At 43.2% G+C, this 23,622-nt stretch overlaps 1 protein-coding gene across 1 annotated transcript; it reads right to left on the minus strand.

The window, feature by feature from the left end:
* Window positions 1-12,393: 12,393 nt before the first annotated feature.
* SCP2D1 (SCP2 sterol binding domain containing 1) lies at window positions 12,394-22,640 on the minus strand. The gene is made up of 3 exons (XM_038571464.1): window positions 22,621-22,640; window positions 16,309-16,407; window positions 12,394-13,119 (listed from the first exon to the last, which is right to left on the minus strand). Exon 3 carries the CDS (start codon window positions 13,071-13,073, stop codon window positions 12,603-12,605), a length of 471 nt encoding a protein of 156 aa, XP_038427392.1. The 5' UTR covers window positions 13,074-13,119; window positions 16,309-16,407; window positions 22,621-22,640; the 3' UTR covers window positions 12,394-12,602.
* Between the last annotated feature and the right edge of the window lie 982 nt (window positions 22,641-23,622).

The raw sequence follows: 23,622 nt of genomic DNA on the forward strand, positions 1-23,622 counted from the left end.
CATAAAGACTCCTAACTCTGGGAAACGAACTAGGAGTGGTGGAAGGGGAGGAGGGCGGGGGGTGGGGGTGAATAGGTGACGGGGACTGAGGGGGGCACTTGACGGGATGAGCACTGGGTGTTATTCTGTATGTTGGCAAATTGAACACCAATAAAAAATAAATTTATAAAATAAATAAAATAAATAAATTTATTATTAAAAAAAGAAAATGAGACAGCATCTTTGGATGATTCTTTGTAATGAGGAACAAATTCATCAGTCACTAGTCCATTTTCTTGAGCTCGGACACTGGCTATTTTTTAAAATAAGAGGCGAAAGAAATATTTATTGGATCTTTATTAAACTTCCCTTTAAAAAGTGATCACCTCTGCATTACTGTGTACACCACCTCATCACTTACGGGGTCTGCCTTTTTCCACCACCCTAGTTTTCTTCCCAAGAGACACAGGAAGTAGCTCAATGAAGAAGCACCTGGATTGGAGTTAAAGAACTCTGAGGCTGCCTGGAAAATGGGGGTCCACCTAATCCAACTCATCTGATTCCCTGAGAAAGGCAAGACTGAATCCCAGAGAGGGCAAGTTTCCTCCTAATGGCACACAGAGAGGCTGGGAACCAGCTTTAAATAGAACTTAGGTCCACTTTCAGAAGATTCCCTGGAAGAATGGTAAACCCCTTGGAATTACCCCATGACCTTGCTTCCTTTCAGTTCTCTGGATCTCAATTTATTCCATTCCAAAAGGTAAGCCCAGGTAAATTTCAAAGTCCTGTCTAGCTCTTTGATTTTCGTTTTTTTTAAACAATTTGTTTTTAAAGATTTTATTTATTTATTTATTTATTTATTTATTTATTTAATTAATTAATTAATTTGAGAGAGTGGGTGCGGGTGCATGGGGAGGAGTAAAGAGAGAGGGAGAGGGAGGACAGGGAAAGAATGTCAAGCAGACTCCACACTTGACATGGGGTTCAATCTCATAACTGAAATCCTGACCTGAGCCAAAACCAAGAGTCCGAGGCTTAACCAATTGGTCTACCTGGCACTGCTATTTTTTAAACAATTATATGGGAGGAAGTCAAGAACCCTAAACCAATCTCGACAAGGCGCTTGGAATCAAATAACCCTGTTTTCAAATCCTGGCCCCACCCTGATCTTATATAGCCTTATACCCCTACTCAGTTTCTCTTCCCCTAGATGATCCAGCAGGCAAAGTGAGTCCCTAGCATGGCCACATGCAGTTCAGAGGCAGGCACTTGGGTTCTTTTTTTCCCTAAAAATAATTTGCTACATGAAAGTTGTATTTATTGGAAAGATGCTTTCCTGAAGACCCCATGTAAATCCCAGCTCACATAAGGCAAGACCCTCACAAAGGATGGTGGGTTTTCCCTTCACCAGCTCAACCTGACCCCTGCCATGGGCAGTATCTTAAACACAACTTACAAACCTTTCTATCTTGGCAGCTTTCAAATTTTGCAATTCCCAACCAATTTTAATTTATTGATACTCTATTTTATATTTGTATCATAAACTAAGAATTTATTATTTAATATTAAATGATTTCAGAATCACATCACTCAAATTCTCATAAAAATTAACTAAAATTAAGGGCACCGGGATCCCTGGGTGGCGCAGCGGTTTGGCGCCTGCCTTTGGCCCAGGGCGCGATCCTGGAGACCCGGGATCGAATCCCACATCGGGCTCCTGGTGCGTGGAGCCTGCTTCTCCCTCTGCCTGTGTCTCTGCCTCTCTCTCTTTCTCTCTGTGTGACTATCATAAATAAATTAAAAAAATTAAAAAAAATTTTAAAAAAAAAATAAAAAAATAAAATAAATAAAATTAAGGGCACCTGGATGGCTGAGTCCAGTTAAGCATCCAACTCTTGCTTTTGGCTCAGGTCATGATCTCAGGGCCATGATATCGAGCCTTGAAGCACTTGGCACAAAGTCTGCTCAAGAATCTCTCCTTCTCTCTCTGCCTCTCCCCTCCTCAAATAAATAAATAAATAAATAAATAAATAAATACATACATACATAAATAAATAAATAAATAAAATCTTTTTTAAAAATTAATTAAAGGGATCCCTGGGTGGCGCAGCGGTTTGGCGCCTGCCTTTGGCCCAGGGCGCGATCCTGGAGACCCGGGATCGAATCCCACATCGGGCTCCCGGTGCATGGAGCCTGCTTCTCCCTCTGCCTGTGTCTCTGCCTCTCTCTCTCTCTCTGTGACTATCATAAATAATAAATAAAAATTTTTTTAAAAATTAATTAAAATTAGGGACTCTTGGGTGGTTTAGTCAGTTAAGTGGCTGACTCTTGATTTTGGTTCAGGTCATGATCTCAGGATAGTGGGACCGTGCCCCTAATTGGGCTTCACGTCAGCTGGGGGTCTGCTTAAGGATTCTCCCTCTGCCCCGCCCCCTCATACTTGCATGTTCTCTTTCTAAAATAAATAAATATCTTTAAAAATATAACTAAGAAAAAAAATAAAAATAAAAATAAATAAATATAACTAAGATTGGGATCCCTGGGTGGCGCAGCAGTTTAGCGCCTGCCTTTGGCCCAGGGCGTGATCCTGGAGACCCGGGATCGAATCCCACGTCGAGCTCCCGGTGCATGGAGCCTGCTTCTCCCTCTGCCTATGTCTCTGCCTCTCTCTCTCTCTCTCTCTCTCTCTCTCTGTGACTATCATAAATAAATTTTAAAAATTAAAAAAATATAACTAAGATTATATATAATAACATTTCAAAAGACATCAAACTAGTCATCATGGAGAAAAACCCAGAACTTGGTCAGTTTATCTCGCACTTGATTCATGGTTTAGCACATTATTTCTTTTTACTTTATTTTTTTTATTGGAGTTCAATTTGCCAACATATAGCATAACACCCAGTGCTCATCCCATCAAGTGCCCCCTTCACTGCCCGTCACCCAGTCACCCCCACCCCCCACCCACCTCCCTTTCCACCACCCTAGTTCGTTTCCCAGAGTTAGGAGTCTCTCATGCTCTGTCTCCCTTTCTGATATTTCCCACTCATTTTCTCTCCTTTCCCTTTTATTCCCTTTCACTATTTTTTATATTCCCCAAATGAATGAGACCATATAATGTTTGTCCTTCTCCGACTGACTTACTTCACTCAGCATAATACCTTCCAGTTCCATCCACGTTGAAGCAAATGGTGGGTATTTGTCATTTCTAATGGCTGAGTAATACTCCATTGTATACATAGACCACATCTTCTTTATCCATTCATCTTTCGATGGACACCAAGGCTCCTTCCACAGTTTGGCTATTGTGGACATTGCTGCTATAAACATCGGGGTGCAGGTGTCCCGGTGTTTCACCGCATCTGAATCTTTGGGGTAAATCCTCAGCAGTGCAATTGCTGGGTCGTAGGGCAGGTCTATTTTTAACTCTTTGAGGAACCTCCACACAGTTTTCCAGAGTGGCTGCACCAGTTCACATTCCCACCAACAGTAGCACATTATTTTTAATCACATGTGCTGGAAATGGTGGGGGGAAGCACCATCATGTCTCTGAGGCCTAGACCTTGTCAGATCTTCACCCTCCCAGTAGAAATGGGAATAATTTCAGGACGTCTCCCAGTGGGGGTGACAAGGAACTAAGATGTTACACGTTAAGTACTTAATGCAGTGTCTGGCACCTAGATAAATGTTCACAAGATGACACCTCACTCTTATCACTGAGCTGACCACCCCTTTTCCAGTTAATTTTCAAATATCAACTCATTTTTTTAAGAATGATAAATATCCAAGGCAAATTGGGATCTTCTGGGTCATCACTCCCATGGTGGGTTTGAAGAGAAAGAAGCCCACTGGAGAAGAAAGGATGACATCATACACCTGGTTAGCCATAGAACCAGGAATCCTCAGCATTCTCTGAGCCTCCACTGCCCACATCCCCTGGCCTGCCCACTGCACACCACTGGATGGCCACAGATTCATGGCCTCGGGATTCCTTTGGACTTAGGAGAAAAGATGGTGCCACTGGGAATACAAGTGGGTAGAGTGGGTAGATTTCCTTCTTCCTTCAGCTGTTTCTCCTCTTGAATCTATTTACTGATTCATTAGACTACAGACACTGATAGGAAACCCTCAGTTTCCTGGAGCAGAGTCTTATATTTAGGTCTTTGATCACTGTCCTTTCAGTGATATCACAGAACCACCTCCATCATGAGGGTTGACTACAGAGCCTAGAGGAGTCTGGGGTCACAGATCTTAAGACAGGGGAAGAAACTAAATCCTCTGGAAATCCCAGCTTTATCAGTCTTTGGACCCAACCTGGAGAATCACCCCCACCTGAAACTACTCTTCCAATCAATAGAGCCAGCCAACATGGTGTCCAGATCTTTCCAGGCATTTCTCAGACTCAGATTATATGAGGAGGACAAGCAAAGTCCTGTCCCCAGACTAGAAGGCAGTGCTCTGGATAGCTCTTGTGCCTGACCAGGCTTCTCACAATAACCATCACTGACCATCATGTTCTGGCCCACTGGGCCTGGTCTTCTGTTCCTGGAACGTATCCTATTCTGCTAGCCACAGAGCATTTGCACATTTCCTCTGCCTGGAATAACCTCATCTCTGCCCCACCTCAAGTTACCTCCCACTCACTCCTCTGATCTCATTCTTCAGGAAGCCTGCCCTGGCCCCCAATCAGTCTATGAGAACGCCTTTGGCTTTTCCTTATGAGCCCTCACCACAATGTGTAGCCAGGGGCCATATTGGAAGTTCTTGAGGACAGGAGGTGTCCATCCAGTGCTTACCACTGTATCCTTTACACTCAGTACAAGGCTGAGTAAACACATTACAGAGTAGATGCTCAGTAATTATCACTGAATGAATGAATACATGCTTAGGGGCTGGCAATATCAATGAGTTGTCCCTTTTCCTCATGCAAATATCAGGATTCCAAAGACAGGAGGTGGTCAAAGGGAGAGGTGCAGTCTCTGGACTGTCTTCCTAGCTCCAGACTTCTCATCAAACTCCCCTAGAGGCCCTTTGAATGCCATGCCTCAAATCAGCTTCTGCTTTGAAGGCATTCCTGAAAACACCCATGTTTGAACGGGGTCCTCAAGGTTTCAGAGAACTTTGAGATCACTTGCCCATACAGTTTCCAATCTTGCCTTGGAGGGCACCAGGGACTCAAAGAAACTTGAAAAGCTGGGGGATTCCTTTGTTTAAAAAATTTCTTCAGCCATGTTCTTTTCTTTATCAGTGAGAGAAGAAAGAGAGTACACACAACTCCTCCCCCTTATTGGCTAAAATCCTGATTAAAATATGTGGTTTCCTGGAGAAAAAAAAAAGCATGAACATCTCCAGAAAAATCTATGAGTACCCCCATTTAATCTACTCTGGCTACAAAAGGACAAAAAAAGGTATGTTGGGATGGGACACTTTCCGATTAGTTCTTTAAGGGAAATCTTCCTCAGCAGGAAATGTTTCAGAGGCTGCCAGACAGAGACATGGAAATAAGCATTTTTCAACGCGCCCCAGTGGGCCCGACAGCCCTCCATCACAATATTTCCCACGACTCCTCACCCTGCCCCCATGTCCAGGGCCACTCCAGGTTCCTCTCCCACCAAAGTCATGTGCGCATCCCCAGGGGCCTCCTTCCCAGCCTGTTTCACTGGCTGCCTGCAAATCTAGTGCTGGGCTTTAGGAGCCCCCAACTGTTTTCAAGAATTGACTAAACATCAACTTAATTATACTGCTGGGCTATATAGATATTGTGCTCCACAAAATGGTACAAAGCAGATATTTTTAGGAGGTCACAGATGTTTCTTGTGATTAGCCAAGTCACAGGTCTGGAAGAATTTTTTTCTGCCAAAGAAAAATAAGAAAAACAATCTTCAGTAGCTGTTTGTGGGTTCTTGGTGAGGTGGGACAGCACAGGCCCCAGAAGAATTCCTTCCAGCTGTGAGGGTCTCCCTCCAAAACCCAGCATAGCAGGGTCCAAAGTCTGTGACCATGGAGCAGGTCAGACGCTGGGGGAATCACACACCCAACCCCAACATGGGCTGGGGGAATCACACACCCAACCCCAACATGGGCTGTTACCTTACCTCTGGACTCGTCCTGCCTCCTGATTCTCACCGCAAACATTCTCAAAGCACCTATTGCGTGCAAGATGCTATGCCATGGCTGTCTGTCAGGGCAAACCCAGATACTAAGTGACAGAAAGGAGCTTCCGGTCACGCAGACCTACAAGAAGGCTCACAGCAGCACTGTTCGAAATACCTTCAACTGGAAACCATTCAAATACCACAAAATACCACTCAAAGGTGAATGAACTGTAACTACACATGACAGGACATGAGTCTCAGACACAAAATGCTGTGGAAGAAGTCATTTATATAAACATAAAAATAGGCAACACTGAAACCTATGATGTTAGAAGCCAGAATGGTGAGCACCTGTGAGGAGGGAGGAAGCGGCATGAGAGGGGGGTTCCTGGGTGCTGGTCATGTCCTATTTCCCAAGCCAGGTGCACACCTAGGGTTTCCTAGGTGTAGGCTTTCCTCTATAAAAAGTGTATTTTAAAAAATAAATATATACCGAGGGAAAAATTAGAGGAAGACAAACCATGAGAGACTCTTGAATCTGAGAAACAAACGAAAGGTTGCAGAAGGGGGGTGGGGGGGGGATGGGATAACTGGACAATGGGCATTAAGGACAGCACGTGATGTGATGAGCACTGGGTGTTATACTATATGCTGGCAAACTGAAAAGAAAAGAAAGGAGAAGAGAAGAAAATAAAAGCAACATGCCCAAGTTCCCACAGTTAGGAAGAGGCTGGGACAAAACCCAACCCCAGGCAGTCTGGTCCCACAGTCCAAGCTCTTACCCCCAACAAATTAGAGCCTTCCTGGAGTGGCCAAACTCAGCACCTGCTATGGTCCAGGTTCGGGTCTCACTATCACTGTCTACTCCAGCTGACTGCCAGTTTGAGAGCTTTCTTGGGTGCCTGGAGCTGGGCCTCCGTCCTACAACCACACAGAACTGTATAAGGCCACAACGATATAAGCTTGGAGCCAATTCTTTCCCCAAGTACCCAGGTGAGAGTCCAGCCTGGCCAACACCTTGATTTTAGCCCTTGTGAGACAAGACCAGAGCAGAGAACCCAGCTGAGCCCACCCAGACTTCTGACCTGCAGAAATTGTGAGATCATAAATGGGTTTTGTTTTAAGCCATTAAATTGTGGTAATCTGTCACACAGTGATAGAAAATGAACACAGGGTATTTCTGTTGGGGGAAGAGTAAGACCGTGTATTGTGGGGGGTGCAGTCATGAAGGCAAAGATCTGCTGGGGCCCCAGCAAAGCAGGGCCTACTGAAAGAGACAATAGTGCAGGCTCAAGGATAGAGGGCCCCCAAATTTAGCTTGGGAGTCAAGGAGGCAGTGTGGAGGATGAGGCCCCAGGTTGCCAGAGAGTCCACCCCATTCCCTGCTTTCTGAGCTATTGTCTGGAGTACAGGCTTACTATGACCAAATAATCCAATTTTTCAAGAAAATCCAGAAATCCAATTTTATATAAAATATCTTCACTCAAACTGACCAAACTTGTGCAGACTAAGCAACATGCAGATGTGTGTTTTGAACCAGATGGACCCGCTGGGGCCCCAATTGAGTGTCAATGAAAAGGCAGAAAGAAGGTCCCCAGAGCAGAACACAAAAGCCCCAAGTGTGGACTTTCTTGGGAGGCAGTAGGGAGCCAAGGAGAGTCCCCTGTTCCTTCTCATCCAGAAGAGATAAGGAACTCACTCATATGCATGGAAAGCCCCTGGGCCAGGGATTAGACTGGGCATGACCTACTAGAAGCATCCCAACAACCTGATATCATAAGAGCTACTGGCCTCATTCCTGGGTAAGGCAGCTGAAGTACAGAGTGGTGTGCTAATTCCCTGTGCTTATAACCCAGGGCTCAAAACTCTGTTTCTGATTCCAAAATCTGAGTCCTTTCAGCTGCTCCACATGGCATCCTAGCACCAAGCAATTTTGTTCCTTTTGAAAAGAGTTTGCTGTTGTTTCCCAACGTCTGGAATCTTCTCTCAGATGTGAACCAGATCTCTCTCCTTATTCAAGCTTTGGCTCTTCCCACTCCACCTCCTACCAGGGTGGCTGCCCACCCCCCACAGCACCTCCCTCAGCCACCCCACACACACACCACATCCCAGCCTTTCAGACAGATTCTGTTCCCACTGCTCACTTGTAGCTCAGTCTCTCTGCCCCCCAGGTCCAAATTCCGGAGAAAAGGATCTAACTGGCTCTGGTCACGTTTTTGTCACAAGCCATAAAGGGTCATGTCACTGGCCAGCCTATCTAGATGGCCTCCCTTTGGTCAGATGGCAGCCTAGATGTGTCCCTCTGCAACCCCTCCCTGCCTCACACCCCTTTTCACCTCCAACCCGTCTCTGAGCAACCGCCATCTCAAGGCCAATCCCCAGAGGCTAGGACCAATTCAGGAAAGGCACTTGGGCAAGCCATTTCCGTAAACACAACATCCCAAACACCTGCCCAACAATGCCTGACACTTGTAAATATGGCTGTAATGGAGGTGCCTGGACCAGGCAAGGTAAGTGTTCACAAGAGTACTCAACATCAATGCCCAGAAATCAGTGGCATTTCTATACACTAACAATGAGACTGAAGAAAGAGAAATTAAGGAGTCAATCCCATTTACAATTGCACCCAAAAGCTTAGAATACCTAGGAATAAACCTAACCAAAGAGGTAAAGGACCTATACCCTAAAAACTACAGAACGCTTCTGAAAGAAATTGAGGAAGACACAAAGAGATGGAAAAATAGTCCATGCTCATGGATTAGAAGAATTAATATTGTGAAAATGTCAATGTTACCCAGGGCAATTTACACATTTAATGCAATCCCTGTCAAAATACCATGGACTTTCTTCAGAGAGTTGGAACAAATCATCTTAAGATTTGTGTGGAATCAAAAAAGACCTCCAATAGCCAGGGGAATATTAAAAAAGAAAACCATAGCTGGGGGCATCACAATGCCAGATTTCAGGTTGTACTACAAAGCTGTGGTCATCAAGACAGTGTGGTACTGGCACAAAACAGACACATAGATCAATGGAACAGAATAGAGAACCCAGAAGTGGACCCTCAACTTTATGATCAACTAATATTTGACAAAGGAGGAAAGACTATCCACTGGAGAAAAGACAGTCTCTTCAACAAATGGTGCTGGGAAAATTGGACATCCACATGCAGAAGAATGAAACTAGACCACTCTCTTGCACCATACACAAAGATACACTCAAAATGGATGAAAGGTCTAAATGTGAGACAAGATTCCATCAAAATCCTAGAGGAGAAAACAGGCAACACCCTTTTTGAACTCGGCCACAGTAACTTCTTGCAAGATACATCCACGAAGGCAAGAGAAACAAAAGCAAAAATGAATTATTGGGACTTCACCAAGTTAAGAAGCTTCTGCACAGCAAAAGAAACAGACAACAAAACTAAAAGACAACCTACAGAAACAACCTACAGAATGGGAGAAGATATTTGCAAATGACGTATCAGATAAAGGGCTAGTTTCCAAGATCTATAAAGAACTTATTAAACTCAACAGCAACAGCAAAGAAACAAACAATCCAATCATGAAATTGGTAAAAGACATGAGCAGAAATCTCACAGAGGAAGACATAGACATGGCCAACATGCACATGAGAAAATGCTCCGCATCACTTGCCATCAGGGAAATACACATCAAAACTACAATGAGATCCCACCTCACACCAGGGAGAATGGTGAAAATTAACAAGACAGGAAACAACAAATGTTGGAGAGGATGTGGAGAAAGGGGAACCCTCTTGCACTGTTGGTGGGAATGTGAACTGGTGCAGCCACTCTGGAAAACTGTGTGGAGTTTCCTCAAAGAGTTAAAAATAGACCTGCCCTACGACCCAGCAATTACACTGCTGGGGATTTACCCCAAAGACAAAGATGCAGTGAAATACCGGGACACCTGCACCCCGATGTTTCTAGCAGCAATGTCCACAATAGCCAAACTGTGGAAGGAGCCTCGGTGTCCATCGAAAGATGAATGGATAAGGAAGGTCTCTGTATACAATGGAATATTACTCAGCCATTAGAAACGACAAATGCCCACTATTTGCTTCGATGTGGAAAGACCTGGAGGGTATTGTGCTGAGTGAAATAAGTCAATTGGAGAAGGACAAACATTATATGGTCTCATTCATTTGGAGAATATAAAAATTAGTGAAAGGGAATAAAGGGAAAGGAGAGAAAATGAGTGAAAATATCAGTGAGGGTGACAAAACATAAGAGACACTTAACTCTGGGAAATGAACAAGGGGTAGTGGAAGGGGAAGTGGGCAGGGGGTTGGGGTGACTGGGTGATGGGCACTGAGGGGGGCACTTGGAGGGATGAGCACTGGGTGTTATGCTATATTTTGGCAAATTGAACCCCAATAAAAAAATAATAAATTAAAAAAAAGAGTACTCAGCATCAATCTGAAGATTCTGAGATGCCCACTGCTCCCCTGGGCAGGGACATTAGCAGAAGCACCACACATATCATACATCTAATGACCAGATGAGGAAAGATACCAGGGAGTGCTCCATGTCCCCACTCATAAACCCCCAGTAAGGGACCCTCAGTCCCTTCCCAGAGAATTGAACATGGACTAAACAAAGGGCCTCTTTGTTTTCCTCTGAGAGAGGAGATTTTGTTAGCAACAAGCCTCGACTCTACCTTTTTCTGACAGGGGGAACTTAGGAAGGCCTCTACAGAGCCATCGAAATCAGTTAACAGCTTGGACTTGTAGGCACACGATGAGGTCAGAGGATTCATGCTGAGAAAGACATAGAGCTTTAAATCTTCTTTATAAAGTCTGCACTATGTGGCAGGTTTTCCAGTGATGCTGAGTTTATATTGACACATAATGAGCTGCCCATGGGTATGTAAAGTATACAACTTGATGTTTTACCTATACATACACCTATGAAATCATCACTACAATCAAGATAATGAAATCTATCCATCAGCCCTAAGCTTCCTCATAGTCAATTATAATCCCTCCTCCCAACCCTCCCCACTCCCCATCCCTGTCTCTTGGCAACCACTGATCTTTCAGTCCCGTGTGTGGGTTTTCTAGTTTACATAAATAGAACCACACAGTCCACACTTGGTTTTCCCTGGTTTCTTCCACTCAGCATAATCTGACATTTGCCTATGCTGTTGTATGTACAATAATTCCTTCCCTTTTATTGCCAAGTAGTACTCCAGAGTATGACACAGCACCATTGGTTCATCCATTCACCTATTGATGGACATTTGGTTTATTTACAGTCTGGAACTATCACAAATACAGCTACTGTGAACACTCACGTACAAATTTTTGTACTTGTACCTATGCCTGCTTTCTTCCTGAGAAAATACCTGAGAATGGAATAGCTGGATCATTTGGTAGGCATGTGTTTTGAGTATGGCTGTTTTAAGGAATCCCTTCCATGTGGGTTTCAGAGTATAAAGGTATACAAGGTAAAGGTATGCACAGGTCACACGAGAACAAGCATCACACTCACCCACAGAGGTCACATCAGGCTGCAGCTGGCTTCATTTAAGTCCTCCTAATGTATGGACAGGGCTCCCAGAAGGGAATATCTCCCAGGATGACCTATCGTTTTGTAACACACTCAGAGCACAAGCTCTTGACACTTCAGAAAGGGCCCATGCGAGGATGAGATTCCAGGAGATCCTTTAAATAATAGCAACATATCATTTAAATAATGGTGACATTTCATTTGTCTAGAACAGAATACTTTTGACCAATACTGAAAGCTGCAACATGAACTAGGGCAGGTGCTCAGCAGGGGTGATCCCATCAGCATCACCTGGGAACTTGTTAGAAATGCACGTTCTCCCCAGTCCAGACCTATAGCATTGAAACCCTGAGGTGGAGCCCAGCAACCTGAGCTTTCACTATTCTTACAGGTGGTGTGATGTATGCTCTAGTTTAAGATCCAGTAGCCTAGAACATCTTCTAAGCCTTTGGATTCTCTTGGAATTAAATCCATCCAAAGTCATGATACACAAAGAACTCATCCCCTCTATGCCTTGTTCCACCCACATAGCTGTGGAGCCCACCCTCTTAGAGCTCTGCAAATGTAAAATCTCTTCAAAGAACCAAGTTACCAAATGGAATGCAAACCAACACAATAATGGTTGGCACTTCTTTCCCAAAGCACAAAAAAAAAAAAAAAATTCTTAGGAACTCAATCATGAAAGCATTTAAATCTGAATGTCAAAACCACCCATTTCTCTATGTGTGGCTTTCAAACAAGCATGTTATAGTATACATGAATCTAAAAAAAAGAAAAAGACAAAGATTTTAGGTGATACACTCCAACACTCTTTACTGCTCTAGAACCCTTACTGAAAATTAACACATCAGCAGGAAAATTAATCAAACTTGAACAGGAAGAATTTGAGTAAAAATATTGGGTATTTTTTGTTTTAATCTTCAGCTTAAGCATGATTTCCACTCAACATTATAATTGGAGAGAAGTTCTGATCATTTCCTTGGTATTTTACATGCTTAAAATTTAGCCCAGTCTTTGAAAACCCTCTCCAGCTTCTGACCAAGCAGAACTTTGCCACTCACTTTGAACTTGCCGGCAAGGAAAGCCTTCTGAGGGTTCATCTTGCCCAAAACCAACTCCATAAAGACAGGTTCTGGGATTGTGAAGACAGTGTCTGCTGGGAGCCTGGCAGATCCTGGATACATGTCTCCAGAACCATTCTTCAGATCAATGGTCCACTGCAGAATGATCTTCCCATCTTTGGTGATGTCTAGCTGAAAGATGGCATTGACTTTCTTTACCAGTTGGGCCCCCACCTCTTTGATGTGATGGCTAATGTCCTCAAACACAGGGAAGCTCTGGAATTCTGACAGCTCTAGAGGGTGTGGCACAGCAGGTTCCCGAGCTGCACCCAGTTCCTTGAACTGGCCTGCCTGAGGTCCATCCCCTGCTTTGATCTTGTGTTGATGGTCGATTCTCTTCCACATCTTACTGTGCTGGTCCTCTTGACCTTCCCGTCTGGTCTGTCAGCAGCTGTAGCCAGATTAATATCCACAAGTCAGATTGTGACATCAAAGGTAAGGCCCAAGTAGGGAATGAGGCTGGTGTGTGTGCTGCAGTCTTATTGGTCAAACAAATACTAAAATGTGACATGGGATGAGGTCTCAGGTAATTGTGAGGCAGATCCGCACCACCACCACCCCAAACCAATCAGGGCTGTTGGTCTCATAAGCCCAGAAAGTTCTGGACCCCATGTTGGGAATAAGAGGAAATGGCTCCAGAAGGTTCTTTGGTGATATGAACTCTGTCTTTCCAATGCAGATCTATCCCGGTAATAATCCTAACTCAGAGCAGCTATTCTGATTCCTTTAAAAGTGGATAATCAAAAAAAATAAATAAAAATTAAAAAAAAGAAACAAAAAAAAATAAAAGTGGATAATCCTTAAGGCACAAATCCTGATGCTAGATTTGGCATTACCTGGCTGCTGGTGGAACAGGAAATGCTTTTGGGAAAAAATGCTTACTGGAAAAAGAATCAGCACCAGGACTTGCATCAGAAAGCTTCAGAGACACAGTGAGAGAGTAGGAGGAAAGGAATATCCCTAAGATCAACAGAAGATGCTGCTAGCCTCACATGATAATTGTATATAATAACATGGCCCTTATTCTGAGCTGAGGTACTGTTGAAGGCATTGTACATGTGTTAACACTTTTAACCTTTATTATAACCTGCTGAAGTAGGTACTCTTTTTATTCCCATTTTACAGATGGGGAAACCGAGGCAAGAAGAAATGAAGTGACTTACCCAAAGTCACACAACTAGTAAGCAGTGTAGTCAGGTTTAAAAAAAAAAAAAAGATCTGGTATGGTTATTTCCTTTGGTACCTGATGGATGAGCAGGTATGATCAACATGGAGCAGTTAAACAAAACCCAGTGGTTCCCAATACCAAGACTTTACCCTGAAGCCACCTGGTATAGACATCTGCATGAAGAATTTTAAATGAAGAGGTGAGAAATCCTTGATAAAATTGCTGTGAGTCACCAAAAGCAAACTGAGCCCCATCATCACCAGCTACCCATATCTGCTTTTCCTCAGGGCAGGGTTGTTCCTTCTGAATTATTCAGACAGCTCCCCAACTAGGCTGCCACTCCTGCCTCAGCATGTCGAATGGGAACACAGTTCTAAGTCCACATGTGTCCTTTTTATGCAATTCGATCTTTTATAAGTATTTCTACCATTAAAGGAAGTCCAGTATGAATGGCCAACATACACATGGAAAGGTGCTCAACATCATGAGTCTCCAAGGACATGCAAATTTAAACACAATGAGACAACACTTCCCACCCATCAAACTCACTAATACTGGAATGACTGACAATGGCAAGCGTTGGCAAGGCTGTGGAGCAACTGGAGCTCCTGTGGCAGGATTGGTGGGAGTGCAAAATGCTGCCACTGCTGTGGAAGACTGCTTAGTAGGGTGGTAAAAGTCAAACATACACTCAGCACACAACTCATAGGTTCTCCTCTTGGGTATTTATGCAAGAGAAATAGAATAATATATAATAAGTATTCCCAGAAGCATTGTCCATTAAAGCAAAAACACAGAAGAAAATCCAAATCTTTTCTTAGGTCCTTATCTTCTGTTTATCAACTGAAGATTAGATAACCTAATTGGCATAATTATAGAATGGAACACTATTTGGCAACCCAAAGGAATAATCTCCTGAATCACTCCACAACACAAATGAACTTCAGATGCATTATGGTAAGCCAGATTCAAAGGATGACATACTGTATGATTCTACTCATATGACATTCTAAAAATGGCAAAACTGCAAAAAAAAAAAAAAATGACCAGTGGATTGGGGGTAGAAAGTGAGTTTGTCTACAAAGGGAATAATTTTTTTTTTGTGGGGGTAGGGGAGAATGATGGGAGAATGGTGGTAGTTACACAATTGTATACATTTGTCAAAATCCAGAACTATGTACTAAAAGGGATGCATTTAAATGTGTAAATTATACCTCAATAAGTCTGGCTTTAAAAACAAAAAGATGCAACAACAAAAAAAAGAGGCATGGGCAGCTCCACATTGCTACTGGTATGAGCTCTGTCTAAAGCAGAGGGCACAAGTCAAACCTGAAATACTGCATCTTTTTTCTTTTATTAGTTCCTATATCTATCAGTTGCTATTACTGCACTATGATACATAACTTTAAGCTTTAATTAGTTCTTATATCCAGTAACTCTTGCTATGTGTATTATGTGTCAAAATAAACCACCTCAAAGTTTTAGCAGCATATAACATTAAATGGTTATTTCTCAAATGTCTTTTGGGTGGCTGGGGTGTGCTGCCCTGGACTGAGACTGGCTAGGCTGCTCTACTAGACACATATCTCCCACCTTCTGTCTGCAACCTATGGGCCAGCCAGGCATGTCCCTCCTGTGGTAATGGCAGAAGTACAAGAGCAGCAAGTTAGAAAGGCCCAGACTTGGCCCTGACTCAATGCCACTCTTGTCCATGAACCAGCAGCAAAAGCAACTCTCAGAGCTGGGGGCAAAGTCAAAGGTTGGGGAAGCACGCCCTACCCCTGAAGAGGCCATGACAGGGCAAGAGGCAGGGAGACAAGAAAAACTGGGACTGATAATGCAATCTGCCACAGCTACTGACGTACACGTTCACATTTTAAGATCTAGATTTGTGGCTTTCCGTATGCATGGAAGAATCCACAACCTTGGATCCACATCTTTATCTGGCAACAGTTAGCCATCATTGTAGAAAGGAGAGGCAGCTCACTACAGGCAGGAAGGGCTCCCCACAATTCACCGTCAGCATTATCATCAGGATAACACTTTTCTAGGTGTCAGGTGTTCTGAGGAAATGTTCCAGAATTCCTGAGATCTTTTCCTCACTAAATTTCACCAAAAGTTCTGCAAGAATTTGGACAATGTGAGTATCAGGGATCCTCAAGTCTGCCATCATATCCATCCCCTCAACATATTTGCTGAGCATCGATCATGGAAAGCCCTGGGCTGGCATTGTTAACAATACACACAGATGGAAAACAGGTGCTGAGGAGGATGTGGAGAGAGCCAAACCCTTGTGTACTGCTGGCGGGAGTGGAGAATGGTACATTATTGTGGGAAACAGTATGGCAGCTCCTCAAAAAATTAGCCATAGGATTACTATATGATCCAGCAGTAACACTCCTGGGTACATACCTGAAATAAGTGAAAGCAGGCACTTGTACAGATATTGGGACATCCATGTTCATAGCATCATTCTTCACAACAGCCAAGAGATGGAAACAACTCAAGTGTCTATCAACATATTAACAGATAAATAAAATGTGGTATAAAAGAAGCAAAGGAAAAAAGACAGAGATAAATCAAGAAATAGACTCTTAACTATAGAAAAAAAAAAGTTGATGGTTACCAGAGAGGAGGTAGGTGGAGAGATGGGGGAAATAGGTGATGGGGACTAAGGAGTGTACTTGTCATTGTGAGTACTGGGTGATATATAGACTTGTTTAATTACTATATTGTACACCTGAAACTAATATAACACTGTATGTTAACTATACTGGAATTAATTTTTTAAATTGTTTATTGGTGTTCAATTTACTAACATACAGAATAACCCCCAGTGCCCATCACCCATTCACTCCCACCCCCCGCCCTCCTCCCCTTCTACAACCCCTAGTTCGTTTCCCAGAGTTAGCAGTCTTTACGTTCTGTCTCCCTTTCTGATATTTCCCACACATTTCTTCTCCCTTCCCTTATATTCCCTTTCACTATTATTTATATTCCCCAAAGGAATGAGAACATATAATGTTTGTCCTTCTCCGACTGACTTACTTCACTCAGCATAATACCCTCCAGTTCCATCCACGTTGAAGCAAATGGTGGGTATTTGTCATTTCTAATAGCTGAATAATATTCCATTGTATACATAAACCACATCTTCTTTATCCATTCATCTTTCGTTGGACACCGAGGCTCCTTCCACAGTTTGGCTATCGTGGCCATTGCTGCTATAAACATCGGGGTGCAGGTGTCCCGGCGTTACACTGCATCTGTATCTTTGGGGTAAATCCCCAACAGTGCAATTGCTGGGTCGTAGGGCAGGTCTATTTTTAACTCTTTGAGGAACCTCCACACAGTTTTCCAGAGTGACTGCACCAGTTCACATTCCCACCAACAGTGTAAGAGGGTTCCCTTTTCCCTGCATCCCCTCCAACATTTGTTGTTTCCTGCCTTGTTAATTTGCCCCATTCTCACCGGTGTGAGGTGGTATCTCATTGTGGTTTTGATTTGTATTTCCCTGATGGCAAGTGATGCAGAGCATTTTCTCATATGCATGTTGGCCATGTCTATGTCTTCCTCTGTGAGATTTCTCTTCATGTCTTTTGCCCATTTCATGATTGGATTGTTTGTTTCTTTGGTGTTGAGTTTAATAAGTTCTTTATAGATCTTGGAAACTAGCCCTTTATATCTGATACATCATTTGCAAATATCTTCTCCCATTCTGTAGGTTGTCTTTGAGTTTTGTTGACTGTATCCTTTGCTGTGCAAAAGCTTCTTATCTTGATGAAGTCCCAATAGTTCATTTTTGCTTTTGTTTCTTTTGCCTTCGTGGATGTATCTTGCAAGAAGTTACTGTGGCCGAGTTCAAAAAGGGTGTTGCCTGTGTTCTTCTCTAGGATTTTGATGGAATCTTGTCTCACATTTAGACCTTTCATCCATTTTGAGTTTATCTTTGTGTATGGTGCAAGAGAGTGGTCTAGTTTCATTCTTCTGCATGTGGATGTCCAATTTTCCCAGCACCATTTATTGAAGAGACTGTCTTTCTTCCAATGGATAGTCTTTCCTCCTTTATCGAATATTAGTTGACCATAAAGTTGAGGGTCCACTTCTGGGTTCTCTATTCTGTTCCACTGATCTATGTGTCTGTTTTTGTGCCAGTACCACACTGTCTTGATGACCACAGCTTTGTAGTACAACCTGAAATCTGGCATTGTGATGCCCCCAGATATGGTTTTCTTTTTTAAAATTCCCCTGGCTATTCGGGGTCTTTTCTGATTCCACACAAATCTTAAAATAATTTGTTCTAACTCTCTGAAAAAAGTCCATGGTATTTTGATAGGGATTGCATTAAACGTGTATATTGCCCTGGGTAACATTCATATTTTCACAATATTAATTCTGCCAATCCATGAGCATGGAATATTTTTCCATCTCTTTGTGTCTTCCTCAATTTCTTTCAGAAGTGTTCTATAGTTTTGAGGGTATAGATCCTTTACATCTTTGGTTAGGTTTATTCCTAGGTATCTTATGCTTTTGGGTGCAATTGTAAATGGGATTGACTCCTTAATTTCTCTTTCTTCAGTCTCATTGTTAGTGTATAGAAATGCCACTGATTTCTGGGCATTGATTTTGTATCCTGCCACGCTACCGAATTGCTGTATGAGTTCTAGCAATCTTGGGGTGGAGACTTTTGGGTTTTCTATGTAGAGTATCATGTCATCGGCGAAGAGGGAGAGTTTGACTTCTTCTTTGCCAATTTGAATGCCTTTAATGTCTTTTTGTTGTCTGATTGCTGAGGCTAGGACTTCCAGTACTATGTTGAATAGCAGTGGTGAGAGTGGACATCCCTGTCTTGTTCCTGATTTTAGGGGAAAGCCTCCTAGTGCTTCCCCATTGAGAATGATATTTGCTGTGGGCTTTTCATAGATGGCTTTTAAGATGTCAAGGAATGTTCCCTCTATCCCTACACTCTGAAGAGTTTTGATCAGGAATGGATGCTGTATTTTGTCAAATGCTTTCTCTGCATCTAATGAGAGGATCATATGGTTCTTGGTTTTTCTCTTGCTGATATGATGAATCACATTGACTGTTTTATGGGTGTTGAACCAGCCTTGTGTTCCAGGGATAAATCCTACTTGGTCATGGTGAATAATTTTCTTCATTTACTGTTGGATCCTATTGGCCAGTATCTTGTTGAGAATTTTTGCATCCATGTTCATCAGGGATATTGGTCTGTAATTCTCCTTTTTGGTGGGGTATTTGTCTGGTTTTGGAATTAAGGTGATGCTGGCCTCATAGAACGAATTTGGAAGTACTCCATCTCTTTCTATTTTTCCAAACAGCTTTAGGAGAATAGGTATGGTTTCTTCTTTAAACGTTTGATAAAATTCCCCTGGGAAGCCATCTGGCCCTGGACTCTTGTGTCTTGGGAGGTTTTTGATGACTGCTTCAATTTCCTCCCTGGTTATTGGCCTGTTAAGGTTTTCTATTTCTTCCTGTTCCAGTTTTGGTAGTTTGTGGCTTTCCAGGAATGCGTCTATTCCTTCTAGATTGCCTAATTTATTGGCGTATAGCTGTTCATAATATGTTTTTAAAATCGTTTGTATTTCCTTGGTGTTGGTAGTGATCTCTCCTTTCTCATTCATGATTTTATTAATTTGAGTCTTCTCTCTCTTCTTTTTAATAAGGCTGGCTAAAGGTTTATCTATCTTATTAATTCTTTCAAAGAACCAACTCCTGGTTCTGTTGATCTGTTCCACAGTTCTTCTGGTCTCGATTTCGTTGAGTTCTGCTCGAATCTTTATTAACTCCCTTCTTCTCTTGGGTGTAGGATCTATTTGCTGTTTTTTCTCTAGCTCCTTTATGTGTAAGGTTAGCTTTTGTATTTGAGTTCTTCCCAGTTTTTGAATGGATGCTTGTATTGCGATGTATTTCCCCCTCAGGACTGCTTCTCCTGCATCCCAAAGATTTTGAATGGTTGTATCTTCTTTCTCATTAGTTTCCATGAATCTTTTTAATTCTTCCTTAATTTCCTGGTTGACCCTTTCATCTTTTAGCAGGATGGTCCTTAACCTCCACGTGTTTGAGGTCCTTCCAAACTTCTTGCTGTGATTTAGTTCTAATTTCAAGGCATTATGGTCTGAGAATATGCAGGGGACAATCCCAATCTTTTGGTATCGGTTCAGACCCGATTTGTGACTCAATATGTGGTCTATTCTGGAGAAAGTTCCATGTGCACTTGAGAAGAATGTGTTTTCAGTTGAGTTTGGATGTAAAGTTCTGTAGATATCTGTGAAATCCATCTGGTCCAGTGTATCATTTAAAGCTCTCGTTTCTTTGGAGATGTTGTGCTTAGAAGACCTATCGAGTATAGAAAGAGGTAGATTGAAGTCACCAAGTATAAGTGTATTATTATCTAAGTATTTCTTCACTTTGGTTAATAATTGATTTATATATTTGGCAGCTCCCACATTCGGGGCATATATATTGAGGATTGTTAAGTCCTCTTGTTGAATAGATCCTTTAAGTATGATATAGTGTCCCTCTTCATCTCTCACTACAGTCTTTGGGGTAAATTTTAGTTTATCTGATATAAGGATGGCTACCCCTGCTTTCTTTTGAGGACCATTCGAATGGTAAATGGTTCTCCAACCTTTTATTTTCAGGCTGTAGGTGTCCTTCTGTCTAAAATGAGTCTCTTGTAGACAGCAAATAGATGGGTCCTGCTTTTTTATCCAGTCTGAAACCCTGCACCTTTTGATGGGGTCATTAAGCCCGTTCACATTCAGATTCACTATTGAGAGATATGAGTTTAGTGTCATCATGATAGCTATTCAGTCCTTGTTTTTGTGGACTGTTCCACTGAACTTCTTCTTAAAGGGGAATTTTAAGAGTCCCCCTTAAAATTTCTTGCAGAGCTGGTTTGGAGGTCACATATTCTTTCAGTTCCTGCCTGTCTTGGAAGCTCTTTATCTCTCCTTCCATTTTGAATGAGAGCCTTGCTGGATAAAGTATTCTTGGTTGCATGTTCTTCTCATTTAGGACCCTGAATATATCCTGCCAGCCCTTTCTGGCCTGCCAGGTCTCTGAGGAGAGGTCTGCTGTTACCCTAATACTCCTCCCCATAAAAGTCAGGGATTCCTTGTCTCTTGCTGCTTTAAGGATCTTCTCCTTATCTTTGGAATTTGCAAGCTTCACTATTAAATGTCGAGGTGTTGAACGGTTTTTATTGATTTTAGGGGGGGATCTCTCTATTTCCTGGATCTGAATGCCTGTTTCCCTTCCCAGATTAGGAAAGTTTTCAGCTAGAATTTGTTCAAATACATATTCTGGCCCTCTGGCCCTTTCAGCACCCTGGGGAACACCAATTAAACGTAGGTTTTTCTTCCTCAGGCTGTCGTTTATTTCCCTTAATCTATCTTCATGGTCTTTTAATTGTTTGTCTTTTTTCCTCAGTTTCCCTCTTTGCTATCAACTTGTCTTCTATGTCACTCACTCGTTCTTCCACCTCGTTAACCCTCGTCGTTAGGACTTCTAGTTTGGATTGCATCTCATTCAATTGATTTTTAATTTCTGCCTGATTAGCTCTAAATTCTGCAGTCATGAAGTCTCTTGAGTCCTTTATGCTTTTTTCTAGAGCCACCAGTAGCTGTATAATAGTGCTTCTGAATTGGCTTTCTGACATTGAATTGTAATCCAGATTTTGTAACTCTGTGGGAGAGAGGACTGTTTCTGATTCTTTCTTTTGAGGTGAGGTTTTCCTTCTAGTCATTTTGCTCAGTGCAGAGTGGCCAAAAGCAAGTTGTATTGGGAAAAGGAGAAAAAGAGAGGAGAGAAAGAAGGAAAGAAAAGAGAAAAAGAAAAAAAGGAAAAAAGAGAAGAAAAAGAGAAAAAGAAAGAAAGGAGAAAAAAAGAGTGGGGGAAGCAATCAGACATCAAAAAGAAAAAAAAAAATACGGGGGAGTATCTTCTGATTTTGTATACTTTAAGTCCCTTGACTTCCCCTGGAACTTGTCCCTCTAGCTGGTCTTCTGGGGGAGGGGCCTGTTGTGATTTTCAGGTGTTAGCACTTGGAGGAGCTGCTCTGCCCCTTGCCTGGTGCAGGGCTCAGTGGGGGTTGTGCACCCCGTGAGGCCGCAGGAGGAACCACCACAGTGTCGCCGGCCAGCTCTGGAAACCTTGATTCAGCTCCCACAGTAATTAAGGAGCTCTCAGCCTGCAGGGGCCTGGAGGCTCCAGGGCGGGGCCGCTGATCTGCTCAGCTCCAGGCAGGAGCCTCCTGGCTGTCCTGGGCCCTCCTGGCCTCTGCCTGTCCCGGGGGAGGCCGGATCCTGGGCTGTGTCCAGGCGCCCTGTGCTCCGGGGCCTGCGCTGGTGGATTCGCGCTCCCGCCCCGCAGCCCCCTCTGCGGAGCCACCTCCCGAGCCCCTCCGAGCTGCTCCGGGTCCCGCCGTGCGCGCTGCAGCCCTTAGGGAGCTCGGCGCACTCTCCCGGGGCGCAGGTGTCTGTTAGTGTCCCAGGGAGCCCGAGGGCATGCTCGCCCTCTTGGGTCCTGCTCCAACTCCCTGGGAGCCCCCTTCCGCCCGGGAAGGTCGGTGCAGCTCCTGCTTCTCCGGGACGGGGCTCTCCTGTCTTGGGGACACTCGCCCCGGCCTCAGCCCGGCTCCTCGCGGGGCCCCTCCCCCTTGGAAGCCTTTGTTTTTTTACTTCTTTCCCCCCGTCTTCCTACCTTGATAGAAGCGCGAACTCTTCTCACTGTTGCATTCCAGGTGTTCTCTCTTTAATTCTCAGGCCGAATTCATAGATTTTCAGGATGATTGGAAGGTTTTCTAGGTAATTTGGTGGAGACAGGTGATATGGAGACCCTACTCTTCCGCCATCTTGCCCCTCCTTCCTGGAATTAAATTTTTAAAAATAATAAAAACACTTATATGTTTTTAAAAATGTGGTAAACCCACAATGGAATATTATTCAGTCTTAGAAAGGAATGAAATTCCTATACATACTACAATATATTTATTTTTTTTAATTTTTTATTTATTTATGATAGTCACACACAGAGAGAGAGAGAGAGAGAGGCAGAGACACAGGCAGAGGGAGAAGCAGGCTCCATGCATCGGGAGCCCAATGTGGGACTCAATTCCGGGTCTCCAGGATCACGCCCTGGGCCAAAGGCAGGCGCTAAACCGCTGCGTCACCCAGGGATCCCCCTACATGCTACAATATAGAAGACACTATGCTAAGTGAAATCAGCTAGACACAAAAGGACAAATAGTGTATTATTCCACTTATATTAAGTACCTAAAATAGTCAGATCCACAGAACCAGAAAAAAAGAATAGTGGTTGCCAGGGGCTGAAAGGAGGAAAGAAATAGAGAATTCCTGTTTAATGGGCACATAGTTTCAGTGTAGGAAGATAAAAAGTTCTCTCTTTTTTTTTAAGATTCATTTATTTATTTTAGAGAGAAAGGAAGTGTGCAAGCTGGTGGAAGGGGCAGAGGGAGAAAATCTTTAAGCAGACTCCCCACTGAGTGCAGAGCGCAATGCAAGGCTCAATCCCACGACCCATGAGATCACAACCAGAGCTGGAACCAACAGCTAGACACTTAACCGATGGAGCCACCCAGGTACCCAAGAAGATAAAAAAAAGTGCTGAAGACTGGACGGTGGTGATGGTTGCAGAACAATGAGAACATCCTTAATGGCCCTAACTGCACATTTAAAAGTGGTT

The sequence above is a fragment of the Canis lupus genome, chromosome 24, assembly GCF_011100685.1.
Source record: "Canis lupus familiaris isolate Mischka breed German Shepherd chromosome 24, alternate assembly UU_Cfam_GSD_1.0, whole genome shotgun sequence".
Classification (NCBI taxonomy): Eukaryota; Metazoa; Chordata; class Mammalia; order Carnivora; family Canidae; genus Canis; species Canis lupus.

Bases quoted from the DNA above. Each gene is read 5' to 3' on its own strand.
- SCP2D1 (XM_038571464.1), bottom strand. From the start codon at position 13,073: ATGTGGAAGAGAATCGACCATCAACACAAGATCAAAGCAGGGGATGGA.